Source organism: Labeo rohita, chromosome 23 (genome assembly GCF_022985175.1).
Source record: "Labeo rohita strain BAU-BD-2019 chromosome 23, IGBB_LRoh.1.0, whole genome shotgun sequence".
NCBI classification, from domain to species: Eukaryota; Metazoa; Chordata; class Actinopteri; order Cypriniformes; family Cyprinidae; genus Labeo; species Labeo rohita.
Genome location: NC_066891.1, coordinates 21,941,600 through 21,961,295, shown reverse-complemented (window position 1 = coordinate 21,961,295; position 19,696 = coordinate 21,941,600). Strand labels below are relative to the sequence as shown.

Below are 19,696 nucleotides of genomic sequence, written 5' to 3'. Positions count from 1 at the left end.
TTCCTTCATAATATCACACACAGATCAGCGCTAGAGGACCGAGTCAGAAAGAAAGGCTTGTTTAAATAACGCCAGGCACTGCGGGCAATTCAAGCCTAATCTAGACAAATGAAAACAGGCTCTAAAACATACACATACTGTATGTAAACATGATCAAAGAACAGTTAAAGAGAAAGCTGTGACCGCCTTCGCATAACTGATCTTCAAAACGAACCTCTTCAGTGAACCTAACGTGGAACTTAAACCAGTTTAATTTGAATCAGACGTACAGTTGAAGTCAAAAGTTTACCTTTGGAATATGCAAAATGTTAATTATTTGACCAAAATAAAAGTGGTCACACAAAAGCATGTTATTTCTTATTTAGTACTGAACTGAATGAGATATTTCACAAAAAATGTTTACATATAGTCCACAGGAGAAAATAATAGTTGAATTTATAAATATATAACCCTGTTCAAAAGTTTACATACTCTTGATTCTTAACACTGTGCTGTTATCTGAATGATCCACAGCTGTGTTTTTTATTTGTTTGTTTTTTTAGTGATAATTGTTCATGAGTCGCTTGTCCTGGACAGTTAAACTGTCCTCTCTTCTTCAAAAAATCCCACATATTCTTTGGTTTTTCATCTTTTCACATTGAGGACAACTGAGGGACTCATATGTAACTATTACAGAAGGTTCAAACGCTCACTGATGCGTCAAAAGGAAAAACAATGCATTAAGAGCCAGAGGGTGAAAACTTTTGAACGGAATGTGGATTTTGCCTGATTTAAATATCAGATTTTTTTCATATAGTACTGCCCTTCAGAAGCTACAAAAGATGCCTAGATGTTCCCCAGAAGACAAAATAAGTTCAATTTACCCTGATCTTCATATTCAAAATGTTTTCACCCCCCGCTCTTAATCTATTGTTTTTCCTTCTGGAGCATCAGTGAGTGTTTGAATCTTCTGTAATAGTTGCATATGAGTCACTCAGTTGTCCTCAGTGTGAAAAGATTAATCTCAAAATCATACAGTCATTGTTGGAAAGGGTTCAAATACACAAAAATGCTGAAAAACCAAAGAATTTAAAGGAACCTGAAGGATTGTTTCTGAGGAACAGCAGCAGTTTAACTGTTCAGGACAAACAAGTGACTCATGAACAACTATCACTAAACAAAAAAAACACAGCTGTGGATCATTCAGGTAACAGGCTTAAGAATCAAGTATATGTAAACTTTTGATTGGGGTCATTTTTATAAATTCAACTATTACTTTCTCTTGTGGACTATATGTAAACATCTTTTGTGTGAAATATCTTTTTCAGGTCAGTACTAAATAAAAAAAAAACATGCATTTTGTATGATCCCTCTTATTTTGGTCAAATAATTAATATTTTGCACATTCCACAAGGTGTATGTAAACTTTTGACCTCAACTGTAACCGCAAAATGACCCGAAGGGATATAGTCGTAAACTCTGTAGCAGCTCTGCATGAACAACTGAGTTTGATTTAATGAGTTTGAGGCCGTTTCGTGAATATTTTGGAATGATTCATTAAGAAAAACAGTTCATAAGAGCCATTTGTTTGCATATCAGACATTCTAGGTCGTGCTGTTTATTTTTGCATGCATGAAACAGTGTCTCGCTCTCTAAGAAGAGGGTATTTGGCTAAATTTTATATGGATGACCAGAAATTTTCATAGCTGTCACTAATTACTACAACATTTTAAAGGCAGCATGAAAAGAACATTGTCTTTTTTCCTCTGTTGTGAAAAAAATCTACGGCTAAGCTATATTTAGACTTTTGTTATCATAGGAACATTTTTTATTAAATATTACAGGAGAACATGTGCATTTTGTTTTCAAGGTGACTTTTTATTTCTTGTCACATTTGCAGCCATTTTAATAGGCTTGATGAGGTTTTGAATGAATGAAGTTCAGCACTTTGCACTAAAACGCAAAGCTGGCATGATTCCTCAAACAGGCAGAGGCATGTAGTTTACATACAAAACAAGTGAAAACACACACTCTCCTGATATTTGAGACAGGAATCTCACTTAGCATTACTCTTAGCGCTGGCTCTTTCGGTGTGAGTCAGAACTGCCGCACCTTAAGGGGGAATTTGGTGTCTGGGACAAGGAAGGTCAAAGGTTAAAGGTACGAGGGCAAACATCGGACAGCTATTTCGCTGGTGCAAAAAGCCATTGCTTCAGAGAGGGAATTCCTCAGCCGATGTTCTTTGCAAATAAAATAAAAATTTTGTAACTAAAACAACATAAGTAATTGGTCAAGGCAATATCAGTCTATCACTAGCATGTAATAAGCCTAAAAATAGGTTCCGTCCAACATTTGTTCAACATTTAACATAAAAATTAACATTAGGCAAAATAAATGGGACCAAGAGTGCACAAGACCTGACACCACTCTGCAGAGACTTGGGGGCCAAACTTAGAGCTCTGGCGAAGTCGAATTTGTCACAGATTCTCAAAAAGAGGCCTAAAAATCAGACTGGGTCTTAATGTGGGTGTTACTTGTTACGCAGAAAAATGGCAGAAAATTTCACAGAAGAGAAGCGCGTTTGCTAACTCTGATCTTGTTCTAACAGGCTTTGAAACTCAAGCTCTCAGTTGAACAAAGAGAACGAGTTTTCACTATGTACACACACACACACACACACACACACACACACACACACACACATCTACATCAGCATAAAGATTTGTGAGCTAAGAGTACATGTACATTCACTCTTAAATCATCAGCTATGACTGAAAAGCCAAAAAGCTTGTGTGAAATAGCAGCCACATAGTATTATCACACACGAAAGTTTATTTGGTCAACAGATATTTTTAATACCAGGAGCTGCAGTAAGTATTCGCCGGAGTTATGCGGTAGTTTGATGTCCTTGTAAGGAGATCCCACTGTAAATTTCAGCTCATTTTGTACAGTCACACGGGAAACGAAGAGCTCAACTATAAAAACCATCAAGAGCATCATAACCCTTTGCATTGAACTTGCACACTGGCTGTGGATTAAAATATTAAATATTTATTTCAATATTAATTAACAATTAAATAAGCAGTCATTTAATTATTAAATTAGTTAAGTATTTCTTTAAGTTAAACACAACATTAATACGAAACGGTGTACTGGATATCCCAGCATTAGTTTACAGTGACAAGTTTCAAGTGTAAAGAGCCAAAATGAGAGAGAGATAAAGGGACAGTAGAGGAGAGGAAGTGTTGTAACTCTTCAGATGTTGTAAGTGGCACACGGCGCTTGAAATCTAATGAGTCAGCCGCCACCTCTTCCTCTTTCTAGCCACTCACCTCTCACCAGATCAAACCAGATGTCCTGACAAACAATGAGTCCACAGCACCACAACTAACGCTCATGCTAACATCCGTGCACAATCCCACATGCCCTCTTCATCAGATAAAATGCACGACAACATCTCGGTTTAACATAGCTCAGTAAGTTTGCTATTTGCTTATCTGACACATCCTGTTTAATGTACAGTAGCCTCAAGATGTAGATTTGGGCATTTCAGCAACTACATGGAAAAAAATGGGTGTGGAATTTACTTCAAAGCAATTCTCACTTAGAAACTGCTAGTGAATTTTACAAATAATTCTAAAGAAATGGCAAGTGACTCATTGAGTTAAATGTAAATTTTCAAACAAAAAGAATAAAATAGTATGTTCTTGTAAAACATACTCCAATAATCTTTGTTTACAACTTTAAAAATATGACAGTGTAATTCCCTTATACTGTATAACTGACTATGATACAAAGGGCTGGACGATTAATCGAAAAGGAATCAAAACCGAAATTCATAAACCTGTAATTTTCCTATGTCAGTTTCTTTTTTTTTTTTAAATCCTGTTTAGGGCTGTCAGTAATGATTATTATGGTGATCGAGTAATCTGTCGATTTTTCTGACGATTAATCGAATAATCGGATAATTATAACTGTTTTTTTTTTTTTGTAGTAATAAAAATAGACCTAAGTGAACAATAGCCTTTAAAATGATGTAAAATACATATATAATAGCAATGAGGCCATAATTAGTCCAAATAAAGTACCAAAAGCAAGTAATCCAATGGTTTTATTAAACAAAACTGTTAAAATGTATCAAACAATAGAGCTAATGTATAATACACATTATAACAAATGACTGCAGAGGGCACCAGCGTCCTCACAAGTGTTTTTACACTTTACTGCACGATCAAAATTCACAGCGCATGACATTATGCGCTGTGCTTTTTTAAGGAGCCATTCACACAGAATGCGTATTTCCATTCCAATGCACTACTTTTCGTGTTTGACGGATGTGAATGAGCATTACGGTCGCATCTTGCATCTTTTGCAGTGCCTCACACACAAGCACAGAGTTTTTAAGACGCTGTGTCAAGTTAAAAGAATTTCAACTTTTTCACGCAGCGCTGCTCATCAATGTCAGCTCCAAAGCAGTAGACCAATCATAAGAACCTGGAGGCGGGTAAGCGCTGTGAGCATTTGTTTACAGAAGCAAGTAGGCATGACAACTGTTTTATTCGACGGCAACATGGCGGAGGAGACGCTCATTGTGGCTGTGTCCGGATACCCTGAATTATATAACTATAAAAAATATCTATCAATTCTGCTGTTTGCCTATTTCTACTACTCTCGAGACCCTTGCATTCTACTCTATGCTTTTTTTAAAACCACTCTTGAGCACTGTGTTTCGTGTTTTTAGACACAAAGACACGTTCTGTGTGAATGGCCAGTAAGAACCTAGTATAAGTACTTGCACATATAGAGTGACAGGACAACATCACTGAGAGGATCACTGAGATTTCATGCAACAGCAATCCTGAGTCACTTTCACATCTATTCACAACTATGGTAATAGTTAAAAATATTCATTCATTAATTGTAATCAAGGTAAAACGTTCAATTAATTGAGATTTTGATTTTAGGTCATATCGTCCAGCCCTAACCATACACATCTGGTAAGAAACTTTTTTGTTTGTTTGTTCTTTTTAAATACTCCAAAAGTGAAATGAATATTCGCATCGTGTTACTCACTCTAGATTACTCGCACAAATAAAAAAAAAAATTCACCTCGTGCGGAAGAAGGTGAATAATGCGTGTTTGTGGCCATTGCAAAGCCCAATTTGCATTATTCGTGTCAGTCAGTTGGCACGAATTTGCGTTTATTGCGTTCTTTCCATTAACATTGTTTGCAATCTATTTGCACAAATTATTAAATTTCCTTTTAAATAATTAAATTAAATTCACAATTATTCTCACCAAGGCTTCATTTATTTGATTAAAAATGGAAAAAACTAATATTGTGAAAAATTATTACAATTTAAAATAACTGATTTCTGTATTAATATATTGTAAAATTTATTTCTGTGATGTAAAGCTGAATTTTCAGCATCATTACGCCAGTCACATGACCCTTCAGAAACCATTCTAATATGCTGATTTGCTGCTCTAGAAATATTTCTTATTATAATCAGTTACTACAACATTATTATAAATCTTTTATTATAAATATTTTTGTGGTCACTTCTGGCACTTCTGATCAAATGAATGCATCCTTGCTGACTTAACAAATCCATTTCTTTCAAACAACAACAACAAAAAACTTAAAAACTTACTGAGTAACACATACACTGCCCTCCAAAAGTTTGGAAACACCCTTGGCAAAGTGTGGTTTTGGATGATATCAGCATAAATCCTTATCATTTTTTGGTGCAAATACATTAAAGTAACTTGACATTATCATTGAAGACCAGCAATAATTTTCATTTTGATTACATAATAATGGCAATATATACATGTACAATATATAATATATATATATATATATATATATATATAATATACAATATACACAGACATGCCCCTTTGCCAGCTGTGATGCCTGGTTACTGATTTAAACTTGGCCCAGGTTTTTAAAAGATTTTTGGTCAGCACACCTTAATAGCTTCAACAACTGATTGCCAATTAAGTTTAGAATACAATGAATTTAGGCCCAGATTATGCAGAGCTGTAATAGCTGCTAATGATGGATATTTTGATGAATCGAAAATTTAAGTTTTTTTATGTATAAACTGTTTATGTAATAAAATATGTTTTCGTAGTTTGTGTTGTCCCTTACCAGTGCAAAATTATCACAAATTAAAATGGCCAATATTGTCCAAAACTCCACTTTTCTAGGGTGTTTCCAAAGTTTTGGTGGGCAGTGTATATCAGAAAATCGTACTGAGTAAGTATATCAGAAGAGCATCGGAAAAACAAAAATGTTTCCGCAGTTTACTCAAGTTTACATGACGAGAAGCTAAGGTTTCTGTCATACCAGTGTTTGGCAATAACATTGACGTATGACACACGGGTGACTTCTGAGCTACCATGTGCCGCCTCAAGAACTGCCATTAAAAAGCAGAAGCGTCCTGTGCCCGTGGTTGCAGTCCGTAACATATATCAGCTTCCTCTGTGAGTCAATACAACAGCCCCTCTGATAGGCAGCTTATGGGGGATCAAAAGGTCATGACCCCTGGAGAAAACAGGGCAAATGCCAGCTGTAACTGTTACAGTTACAAGTTTGCGACTAAAGAAAGAAATTAATTTTTATTAGGTTAAGAAGTGTTCTCTAAGGCCTTTCCCCGATCCAACAATTTAAAAACAACACTAACAGTGTTTCAACTTCCTGCTGGGAAACTCAAATGGGAATTGAGAAACAGTGCTGTCAGCTTCTTTCCACATCAATATTGGATGATCTCCTCACATGCCAACCCATGATCATTTTTATGCTATGTGATAATTAACTCTACTAGTCCTGAAGCTTTAGGGTGTCTTATATCTGTGCTTTTATATGTGATCAGAAGAGAGTTGAAATTCAATTTAGCCGGCGACATTAGAAGTAAACCATTCCACATTTCTTTGTTAAGAGCAAAAACAAGGACTTAAGATGTAGAAAACCCAGTCAAAGGATCAGAAAAGCATTAGTGGTCTATGAAAGTAAGAGTTCAAAATAGAGGGAGCTGCCTCAGAGAAACAATGAGAAGAGGAAGTGGTTTTATTAAAGAGCAACCACAGCAGAGCAGCGGCCCACCAAGAACTGGCTACGTTTTGGTCTTAAATCACTGCAAACACACATTACAGCCATTTAAAGCAACACAGAGCTGTATTTGTAGCTTCTCTTTTACTCTGTCACATGACTGAACTCTCACATTTGTTTGGAGGTTACCGCATGAGGCTGAGCAGAAACGCTCACGCTGCAAACTCAGCCAGCTATTGATTGGGCAACCTGGGTGACATCAGTTTGCTTTTCAGTATGAAGCCAAATCTTAAAAAGTCTTGGAGTGTCATTCACGTTTAGCTGCTAGCACGCACATTACTGCTAATAAAGATTTCTTTGAATAGAATACAACAGAAGCTTTAACATGAGTTCATGCCATGTCGCAATTACTGTAATTACTAGATGACATCCTAGATGTTCTATTCTGAGCTGGAATAATCAACAGACAAAGCTGTTATTGATAAAATGTTAAAGTTTATTTAGCTTTTTTTAGTAGTCTTTAGTTATACAAGTCTGTGCTAGCTGCATTAAACTGTATTGTGTCTTTTGTTTATTTTTAGATTATCCTTGCATTATTAAAGGAATAGTTCAGCCAAAAATGAAAATTACCTCATGGTTTACTCACCCTCAAGCCATAGGTGTATATGACTTTCTTGGCTCTTCCAATCTGTAATGGCAGTGAATGGCTGTTGAGATTTTGAAGTCAACAAAGTGCATCAATTCATCATAAAAAAAGTGCTCCACATGACTCCAGAGGATTAATAAAAGCCTTCTGAAGTGAAGCGATGGGTTTGTGTGAGAAAAATATCAAAATGTACCACTTTATAAACTGTAATCTCCAGCTTTCCATGTGGGGTAATTTTTATGATGGATGGATGCACTTTATTGCACTTCAAAATCTTACACCCATTCACTGCCAATATTAAGCGTTGAAGAGCCAGGACGTTTTTTTATATAATTCCAATTGTATCATATATGTCATATACACCTACACTGTAAAAAAAAAAAAAAATTGTTGAGTCAACTTAAAATATTTTGTAACCTGGCTGCCTTAAAATTTTAAGTTATTCAACTTGAAATGTTAAATTATACTAAGTGACAACTTAGATATTTGAGTTGAATCAACTTAAAATTTTAAGGCAGCTGGGTTACTTACCCATCTGTTAAGTTTAGCAAACACAAATATCTAAACTGTTACTTAGCACAACTTAACATTTCAAGTTGACTAAACTTATTTGAGTTGACTGAACTTAAAATTTTAAGGCAACAGGGTAACAAATTATTTTAAGCTGACTCAACAAATTGTGTTTTTTATTTTTTACAGTGTAGGATGATTTGAGGGTAAGTAAATCATGGAGTAATTTTAATTTTTGGCTGATCCTTTTAAGACATTAACAATTGTCAATTGTAGACTACCATAGTTTAACTTTTGCTTATATACATGTTACTGTTAAAGTCAGGGCCATTTCGAGTGTTTCTGCATGATGTTGCGGAGGACATGTTCTAAAAACTTTCCGAAAATTGTGAGTTTACGATTTGTAATTATGAATTCTATGAGGATGTGAACACTTTTTACACAATCTCAGAATCTCACTTGATTTTCCAGTGAACCAATGAATAAATGAACCATTAGTTTTAACTTGTAACATCTCCATATTGAGTTGCAAGATATAAAGGTGCAGTCACATTTATTGCAAATTTTGGCATTCGAAATCCAGCAAGTCCCGATAACCTGGAATTTCGCATGAGGAACAAGGATTTTCCCATATAGATTTTACAATGGGTAACTGCATAACTGCATATTAAAGTGCTCCTATTAGGCCTTTTCAAATATGACCTTTCATGCAGTGTGTCATGTAGCTGTATGTGAACATAAACTATCTGCAAAGTTGTGAAGCTGACAGTGCACGACAAATAAAGTTACTGTCTATCGAAAAAAAAAGAGTTGGTTCACAATCGCCTGAACGAGTCGTCAGGAATTCAAACCTTATCCTGTTACAGTTATACGTCACAAAGTAGCATATTTGCGTAATGTCCGCCCACGTTCTATGCTGCGAACAACTTGGCTGCCCACAAACACAGTCAAATTTCCATGTGGTTTACGTCATGTTGAGAAGACGCTGTATCCTAAGTACTGCAGTGCTTTATCAATACGTTTCTGCATTTGGGTTGATGCATATACTATGGCTGTTTGGGTGTTGTTGTTTACCACCGAGTTGTGGGCTAGAGTAACGGTGATGGGCGTTCCGTGTTTGAAATTCGCTGCACGCAGTAACGTTAAACCAATGACAAAAGACTGGGTCATCGGACCAATCACCGCAGATTAGTTTCATGCAAAGGAGTGGTTTGGACAAATTATTTGTTTTAACAAACCGTTTGGGAGTCGCAAATAAGGCAAAAATAAATAAGACAATAAAAGTGTTTTTTGACCTTGCATGCATGTCAACTTGTTGTTGGGGACTCCCAAAACCAAAATATGAACCTTTTATAATCCATAAAAGGGACACTTTAAGGCAATTTCGCATGGCATTAAATTAGCATACTACTGTTTAAAAAGATCCATAAAGATGTTATCACAGTAGTAAATATTTGCGGGTGCACTGTCTGATATTAAAGCGATTCATAAAGTTCAAGAACTTAGAGGTCATTTCCAAACTAGAAGCTTTATATTGGTCAATGTGGTGAATTCTTGTGTTCAAATTTGAACAAACATAAATCTGATGCAAAATTCATCTGGGAAATTCCTTCACCTCACACATCCCTCATGAGAAATTCCAGATCACACAGATTCCTATTGAGACGACTGCATTTCTCCTGTGGAATTTTGCTGTACAGTGGTAAACCTCACCTTACAACAGGAAATAATTCATTTCACAATCTATAGCTTTGATTTTTAACATTATATGTAACAATTTAAAAGTCATTATTGGCCATATTTGCACAGCAATTAATCTGGCATTTGTCATAAATCAGATATGCTGGAGGAGGTGTGCTGGAATCCCTAGGTGAACTCATTTGTTCACAGCAATGGCATCTAGCTCCAGAGGATAACAGGGTCACACTAACTACCTAAACCATGACCCCTTGATTCTACTAGGAAAAAGTCTCAGTATACAGTGTATACTGCACATACCAGCATTCTATTCCAAACATAGCCTACAACGTCCACGCATGATCACTACAGCAAACCAACACGGTGACCGAGAATCAATCCTTGTAAGACTGGAACCTGGAGCTTTTTGGAAAGCAGCCCAGATCCACTAGGCTACACCACCTCCATCCCTTTTCAAAAAGACACAGCCGCTTGTTTTCTAAAAGAAGTATCAAAACCAACAGGCTTGAGAGCACTAGCACTGAGCACCCCCAACCTGGCATCAAGCGTGAGAAACTCAGGGATCTCCTGAGGGCAAGAAACTTAACCCAAAAGAGGGGGAGGGAGAAAGAGAATGTGCACTGAAGTTCGGCTTTATATATAAATGTACAAGTCGAACTTTAGTCTATGGAGGTGGGAGGAGCTCTGCAGAAAGACGTGCAACTAAATAAACTGCTGGAGATGTGAGTAAGCTGCTCTGTGCTGTTAAAGACAAGAGGAAAACTCCCCTACACACACACAAACAGAATGAATATCTGTCTGCTTGTCTGTTTTTAGATCTAAATCTTGCTTTCCTCTAACTTTATCCAGATGCCATGGCAGACTGGCCATGAATCATGTGACTTATCACTCCCTCCCTTTGCTGACTTCTCCTTTCTGTCTCTCTTGCTGTCTTTCCAGCTTTCCAGCAGTCTTGTCGCTTGATGAAGATCTCTGGATCTCTTGTTCTCCATCCATCTCATCTGTCCGGTGAGCGCTGACAGACCGAGACTAGCCAAAGAAATGTGTGTTTGTGTGATTTGAGAAGTGACACATTTCTGAAAATGTCAGAAATACAGCAAAACGTCTTCAGAAAGAGATGAAAACTGTCTAGAGTTTGAATTAAAATGTCTTTAGGGATGTAGTAATTGTAATTAGCTTAATTTAGGCTTTTATGGGAGGTTTGTGTGTGTGTGGAATAGGAACGAAAGAAGATGAATAAGGAGAGGATAACAAAGTGAGAGGTGAGTTGAAGAGAACAACGTTGAGGATACAAGAGGAAAGGAGGAGTTTGCGTGCTGCAAAGAACTCCAGCATCAACCAGAATACGTCTCCCAAGTATTAAACACAAAAAGCTTTGTCAGAGAAAATAAAACACAAATAATGCTAAACATCAGGAGGTTTGCTGATATATGGGTTTAAACAAGACCAGACTGCAGACATGTTTCAAATTTTCTTTCACATTTCAGATTTTGTGGGGAAAATCTCTGAAATGGGAGTTAAACTTGGTGAAGGGAAGTAGACATTGCTTCGCTCTTATCGGCAGCTTTATCAAATTATCCAAAACATTTAAAAGAATATTTCCCCCAAAATGAAAATTCTGTCATCATTTATTCTCCCTCATGTTGTTGCTATCTTGTATTGTGTTCTTTGTTCTGCAGAACACAGAAAGATATATTTTGGAGAATTCTGGTGACCATTGTCTACCATTGTATTTTGTCAAAATATATTCCAATTTCCACCAACGAAAGAAAATCACAGATTTAAAAACAACATGAGAGTGAATAAATAAAGACAGAATTTTCTTTTTTTGTGTGTAAACTATACCTTTGTGCATTATAGATGTTCTAATTCAATTCTAAAAGTAGCAGTGGAAAAAGGTTCTTAAGCTTATTAAAATGTTCTTTAATAAGAATTTTTTTTTTTAAGAAAAGTTCATTTAAAGGGATAGTTCATCCAAAAAAATTAAAATTACCCTATGATTTTCTCACCCTCAAGCCATCCTAGGTGTATATGACTTTATTTTTTCAGACGAATACAGTTGGAGTTATATTAAAAAATGTCCAGGGTCTTCCAAGCTTTATAATGGCGGTGAATGGGTGTTGAGATTTTTAAGTCCAATAAAGTGCATCCATCCATCATAAAAAGTACTCCACATGACTCTCAGGGGTTAATAAAAGCCTTCTGAAGCAAATCAATGCATTTGTGTAAGAAAAATATCCATATTTACAACTTTATAAACCATAATCTCTAGCTTTGGCTAACTGTCATACGTGCGTTCACAAGAGAGTGGCGTTCCAGTGGATGACGTAGGAAGTAGGAGTATCGTAAGCTCCAGTGAGAATATGCTAGTTTCGCGAGAAACAAGTTTTGTTTACAGCAAAGGAAAACCTGTCTCCTCTTGGCTTATATTGAAATTATCTGACATGTTTTTTTTTTTTTTTTTTTTTTACAAATCCTTGTTTTGTACTTCTAATTCGTGACCGGTGTTTTGTTTTGCTCTCTCCACAGCGCTTCCGCGTTTGTCACTTTTCACCGGAGCTTACGTCCGACGTCATCTACTAGAACACCACTCTCTTGTGAACACGCGTATGACAGTTAGCCGAAACTAGAGATTATGGTTTTATATATAACTTAAAATAAGTTTTAAATATCAATATTTTTTTAGTTTCTTACACAAACACATCTATACACTTCAGGAGGCCATTATTAAGCCCTTGGAGTCATGTGGAGTATTTTTTATGATGGATGGATGCACTTTATTGGACTTCAAAATCTCAACACCCATTCACCGCCATTATTAAGCTAGGAAGAGCCAACTCCAATTCCATTCGTCTGAAAGAAGAAAGTCATATACACCCAGGATGGCTTGAGGGTGAATAAATCATGTGGTAATTTTCATTTATGGGTGAACTATCCCTTTAAAGGTTCTTTTGGGGAACCCAAATGCTTCGTACATCACAGGTACCAAATTAAACAAAGCACATCAAAACACTCTTCAATCCACGAACACGCAAATGAACCACCACAAAAACACTGCAAACACAAACAGCAATGAGAGAAAAAGGCCAGTTACCAGAATGTCCATCATGGCTTGGCGGAGGGCAGCCTACTAGTCTTAAAATCCTCAATGATGTTAAATGCCTGGACACATGCATGTCATCCCCCCGCAGGCCGCGGACCTCTCCTTCACACACAAACACATATAGCACAGGCCGGAATGCACAGGAACACACGAACGGGGCAACAGTAAGACACACACAGACACACAAATAGAGAGAGAGAACGGTGAGGGAGAAAAAGAGAAACAGACTTCATATTAGTCACATTAAGCAAATGCTCACAATTAAATTATTAAATTTGTGTTTTATGAATTAGGCTCATTTAGTCAGGCATGTTAAGTTTAATCATCTACTAAACTGAGCAAACGGTAGCAAGAATGTGAAACGTTAATAATTATTACGGGAGGGAGAAAATAAAATAAAACATTTTCAACAAAATTATTTCAACACCCTGGACGGATGGCCAGTCCATCACAGGAATTTTACAATGTAAATGCATGAATCATGGAAAAAAAAAAATAAAAAAAAAATCACCTTACAAAACACTCAAACTTACAAAAATATTTCACACTGTGTCCTAACCAAACATGATGCAATAATGCAACAAGGTTAGACTTGCCTCTCATTGGTCCAAACCCCTCCTTCACATTTACACTACACCATTCAAAAGTTTGGAGTTGGTAAGATTTTCAGATGGTTTTGAAAGCTCTTATGCTCACTAAAGCTGAATTTATTTAATCAAATAAAGTAAAAACAGTGCTATTGTGAAATATTATTACAATTTGAAATTAAGTTTTAAAATGAAATTTAGTAATGCAAAGCTGAATTTTCAGCATCATTACTTTAGTCTCAAGTCACATGATCCTTCAGAAATCATTGTTATATGCTGACTTGCTGCTCAAGAAACATTTCTTATTAATAGCAATGTTTAAAACAGCTGTGCTGCTTAATATTTCTGTGGGAACTCTGATACTTGTTTTGAGGATTCTTTAATGAATAAAACGTTCACTAGAACGTTTTTACATTATAAATGTCTTTACTGTCACTTATGATCAATTGAATGTGTCCTTGCTGAATAAAAGTATTTATTTCTTTATAAAAAAACACTATAGGATCATTCCGTGTCAAATCAACCAGAGGGCCCCTGGCTTTTGATTTTGCTAATATTTTGCTAATTTTGTTGGTCACCATTGGCACTTAATGCAACAAAGATTGCTAAAGTCAACAGATTTTACTAATATAACTGCTAATCTCTGTGTAAAAATAACATTATGACGCTGGCATCTTTTCGAAGTCATTTTTACCCCCCCTGTAACTTGACTCTGAATTTCAGGTGAAAATTGCCATTTTGACCTGCCGCTACAAAGTAGTGGATTACTCAGTGAATGTTCATCAATGACATTTAATATTTTAGCTTTCATCACTATTCATGTGTATCTTTCTTCAGAAAAAATATTAGCAAAATCAAAAATTTGAGCTAGGGAAATTTTTGTAATTTGGTTTAGACATGGAATGACACTATACTGACTCCAAACTTTTAAACGACACTGTAATATAATTATAATAAACATAAAAAATGTTCTGATTTCTTCACTTCATATAGCTTCCACACATTCATTGTGGAAAGACAAAGTATACAAATCATCTCAAAGCTTTCCATAGCTTAATTTGAATAAATAAGGGCTTGGAGTGTTCTCACATTTTCTGGCCAGTGAACTTCCATGATTTTTCAATTACTTTTATGTCTATGATTGACTAAATGAGGAATGTTAAAATCATACTATAGAGACTGCACTCACAAAGATGGAAGAACTCAACATAATTAGAAAAAATATATAATGACTAAAGACATTTCCATGACTTTTCAATGACTTTTTAATGATTCTATTAATTTCCATGACATTTCCAGGCATGGAAATTACACTTTTTTAAAAAACTCTCTGGTGTTTCCAGGTTGTCCAGGACCGTGGGAATTCTGGGAATGAAGTACAGGTTGTATCTTAATGTCATAGGTCACATCTGATTTTCACTACCAACGTTTTCTGGAGTTTCCATATCTAAAAAAGCTCTCAACATATTTTGAATGTTTTTTTGGCTGATCTATTTACATCAGTGTACACATTAGCCTTGTTTTCATTCACACTGAATAAAATATAACACCTAATCCTACGCATGTACAGAAAATATCATACAAATGACACAAAATCAAATCTACTCGGCTGAACATAAAAGTCTAGTGCTTAACCAATATCAAGCATTACTAAATCACCATGCATCACTTGTCTAAACTTGTCTAAAACATAAACTAAAGATCTGCCAAGAATCGCCCACGAATCATGATCAAATCAGCCCCAGATGTTCAGCCAGCTGCCACGATCTTATGCCACCCTCAAATACACAGATGTGAGCTAAAAGGTCAATCAGTCCATGACCCAATGAGCAGCTGGCATCTTAAAAATGCCCGAACATTGTAGTTATATTAATACTTATCATATTTAATTAACATTCATGTAATAGTACTTCTACAACCACTACTGCTATTATAAGGAGAACAAATATGTTACTTCCCTCAATACTCTCGTTAAAACAATGAGCTTTTAATAGCGCAGTAGATTAGGTAGACTGATACTTACATGGCTGCAGGTTTTGTGGGGTAGATAAATATCTCTGGACTGTCAGCTAACCTCTACTAGGTCTTCTGGAGAGGGGTTTGTGACTACGTAGGGAACTAAAGGCACTGCTGAGTCTGCTATGGCCAAAATCTCCTACTTCCCTTTTGACTCTGTGAAGGAGAGAGGAGGAAGGGGAGCTACACATGAAAAGAGGAAACGGTCAACAGAAGACTGGGGAAGAAAAGCGGACATTGGCGAGGACATGCGTAAGAAAAAACAGAGACGGAAGGCAAAAACATGAGGGCACAAAGTAGTAGGGAGAGGTCTCTGTTTAGCCAGGCTGTCTACGGACACAATGTGATGTTTCAGTTATGTATATATTATGAAATGGCATTTGGAGATGTGAAAAATGCATAACCAAACTAGTTTTCAGTAGCAAAGAGCTAAAAATTGTGAATAGTCTGTGATCATTTATGTTGTTCCACACCTGTATGACTTTCCTTCCTTTGTGGAACATAAAGATATTTTTAAGACTGCGCTGCTTGCTCTTTTCAATGCATTTACATAGAACAGAGAACAGAGCTTTCAAGTTTCAAAAACAACACTAATGCACCCTCAAAAGTGGTTCATTCAACTCCACCCATGAATCTATCGTATGAAGACATACAACAGAATAGTAAAAGAGCTGAAGTTATCATTATCTGAGAACTAATAGGGCTGGGTTTTGGCACAAATTTCAGAATTCTATTTGGTATTGATTATTTTGGAAACATATCAGATCTCTCAAATAATGCTGTAAAACAGGGGTGCTCAACCCTGTTCCTGGAGATCTTCATTCCTGCAGAGTTCAGCTCCAACCCTGATCAAACACACCCAAATGGGGCTGGGTAGTTTATTGTAACTAAGTTGCTGGGTCATTTTTAATGCTGGGTTATTTTTTTCTACCCAACCGCTGGGTTGAGCCTGTCTCTGACGAAACAACCCAGGTGCTGAGTGACAGTCAGTCACAGCGCTGACTTTTTGAGTCCTCTACAGGAGAGAGCGGTTCTCAGCGCTGCTGATTTGGTGCACTTCTTCAGCGAAATAAAGGTTTGTATGTATTTTATTTCATTTATAAAGTCTTTTCTGTGCTGTAAAATGTATTATTTTATGCAAAGATGTCAGTCAGCTGCGTCACTTCGCATGATAGAAACGTCTTTTGCCTTGCTTAAAATAAATGGTTAAAATAAAATAAATACATTTTATTAGTTACTGAGTTTAATTTAATTTGATTTGGAAATATGTTCTTTAACGTCAGTACTGTTTCTTTATGGACAGGTTTTGGAGCCAGTCACGGCATCTTTCAGCTGCGTTTGAAACATGAGGCCGTGGTTTGACGTTTACAGTTACACCGGCGAACAGCATCCCATCGCCAGCTCAGTTTTTTGCAACACACCGGGATGAAAATTAGTGCTATTACAGTAAAAAGCTATTACAGAGAACGGTTGAGTACATTTGAAATGCTAATTTTAAATGTTACATTTTTTATATCTGAAATGCTTGTTAAATGAGTTCAAATGTATATAACATTGTAAATTATGCTGTATTCACCCAAATTTGTCTTGTATTTTGTCCATAAGTTCTTTTGAGTATTGCTGTTGCCTCTACACTGTAAAAAACAATAAGTTCAGTCAACTCAAAAAAAGTTTATTCGACTTGAAATTTTAAATTATACTAAGTGACAACTTAGATATTTGAGTTGAATCAACTTAACATTTTAAGGCAGCTGGGTTACTTACCCATCTGTTAAGTTTAGCAAACACAAATATCTAAGTTGTTACTTAGTACAACTTAACATTTCAAGTTGTATAAACTTATTTTAGTTGCCTGAACTTAAAATTTTAAGGCAGCAGGGTAACAAATTATTTTAAGCTGACTCAACAAATTCTGTTTTTTATTTTTTACAGTGTAGTAATTAAAGCCAGCAATATTATAATTCTGAAACAACAGCTGACTTAAATAAAATAGCCCATAATGTAGGGTAAAAACATTTAACCCAACCAGCTGGGTCAAAATAACCAGCCCGATCTTAAAGCAATTCATACGTATTTTACAAGGTGGCTAATTTGTATGAATTCGTACAACCTCACTCGTAGAAATTGATACGATTTTAGCTATTTTACATGTTGCACAATACATATGAATTTGTATGAATGCCCTACACCTAACCCCACCCCTAAACCTACCCGTCATTGAAAACGTACAAATTCGTATGAGTGAGGTCATACGAAATTGTACGAATTAGCCACCTAGTAAAATACGTATGAATTGGTCATGAGTGTTGAAATAACCCAGCATGTGTTTTGTCCAACATTTACTCAGCGCTGGGTTGCCAAATAACCCAAGTTGGGTTGTTTTTAACCCACCATATTTTAAAGCATACATTACTATAATATTTAAAGTTAAAATTAACTGATTTGTATACAAATTCCTAAATTACACTCAATGAAGCTTTTATAATAATAAAGCTAAAATTACATAATTATAACTACTCCAATTAGTTTATTGAAATATAAATATTTAAATGGTGGCTGTCATAATTTATTTAAACATAAATTAAACATTTTATAATGAATTTATATGGCACATATATTTAACAAAATGCTACCCTTTAGGTAAATGTGACGTTATGTGACATATACTTTACAAGCTGTTATACTGACGTTTTTCATGAGACAGGATATGGATTTCAGTAAGTTGTACTCTTTCTTTAAACACACCTTCAGATGTTTGTTCATGTTTATTTAATGCTGAATTTGGTATTAAGGCGGAGCAGACAATCAGTTCATGTGCGCCTGCTGTTTCTTCTCTTAAACTGAGGCACTACAGCGATCTGTAACTCAACATTAAACAGTGCCAAAACAACATTTGTTGTTTGAATACTGTAATAAAATAGACAGAATTTGAACTCTGAAACTTTTTTCACATCAAAAGTAACAAGGCACAAAGCTTATTATCTCCCACAGTCAGCTGTTAATCTGTGAATCACTTTAAATGAATCAAGTCAGTGAGTTAGTGAGAAACTGTTTCAGATTCATTCAACTGATTCACTGAAATGATCAACTCAAACAGTTTGTTCAGGAATCATATGTTAACTTATATTACAAATCTCATGAATGCATGAGCTAAAACAGAGAGGGATTTTCAGTGAGTAACGACTTAAATTTCAATATATTTCTCATGTAAAGTAATCATGACTTCAGGCAGCTTGGAACATTACAAACAATGTGTAAGCGCCACATTATGACACTTTGGTCATAAGAAGAAGCCTGTTTATTGTAACTGCGTGACAAGACAGTCATACTTTTTTAGAAAAACATGAGGTGTGTGAGTAAATAATGTTGCAAGACATGATGGATTGGAAGGCAGAGTGTGAAAGTAAATTCATATGTAAATGTAGTGTAAAGAGAGAAATAGAAACAGGAAGTACAGAGAAAAGTGACAGCCAGAGAAGAGTAAAAGAAATGAGGATTGTGAAAGAGACAGAAGACAAGAAGTGTGTGATGAAAGAAAGAAAGAGAGAGAGAAAGATGGCTCCAGAATGACACAAGTGACTCATGGTTCCTCCTTAAAATCCATTTTTCTTAGAGCGACACCAGGCTAATCTGTTGTGGACTTGCACTCCAGCCTTTCCCATTAAACCAAAACACAAACCCCCACAAAACAACAATGGCGCAATAAACGCTTGCTCACACAAGTTGTTTATGTGCGCACTTGAATTCTTAGGTTGTAAACTGAAGGGCCGCGACCCAAAACTGAGTTCTGTTCTGACAGGGTTACGGACAGCAGAGATATAAACAATGCTAAATATAAAATACATTTTGTGTAACATCATACACTTGATTACAGGAATATAATTGGATGTGTTTGTTGTCAAAAGCCTCGCATTCAATCAAACTTGATAGCATTTTGGCCAGTATTCAGTTTATTAACAAAACTATTCATGATGTCTGTCTTTATCAGAGACGGGTCTTGATTTAACTCCTGATTTAAATTTTGTTAAACTATTTGAATGTTTGTTTCACAGATGTTCTTTTGGCTTCTCTGCAAATTGACGTCACTTTCCCAGCATCAA

The 19,696-nt window shown here is 35.9% G+C and overlaps 1 protein-coding gene across 5 annotated transcripts in view; it reads right to left on the bottom strand.

Annotated features, from left to right (window-relative positions):
• rgs19 (regulator of G protein signaling 19) overlaps positions 1-19,696 on the bottom strand; it is a 51,622-nt gene that overhangs the window by 24,116 nt on the left and 7,810 nt on the right. The window contains exons 2-3 of one of the 5 annotated variants that reach the window (XM_051096769.1): positions 15,604-15,752; positions 12,985-13,095 (exon numbers count right to left, since the gene is read on the bottom strand). The exons of 2 other annotated variants lie outside the window; for them this stretch is intronic. In XM_051096769.1, coding sequence (XP_050952726.1) covers positions 12,985-12,999 — 15 coding nt within the window. In that variant the 5' untranslated portion in view covers positions 13,000-13,095; positions 15,604-15,752. The remainder of the gene's footprint in view (positions 1-12,984; positions 13,096-15,603; positions 15,753-19,696) is intronic. 2 more of the 5 variants (XM_051096771.1, XM_051096770.1) reach the window with 2 other exon arrangements.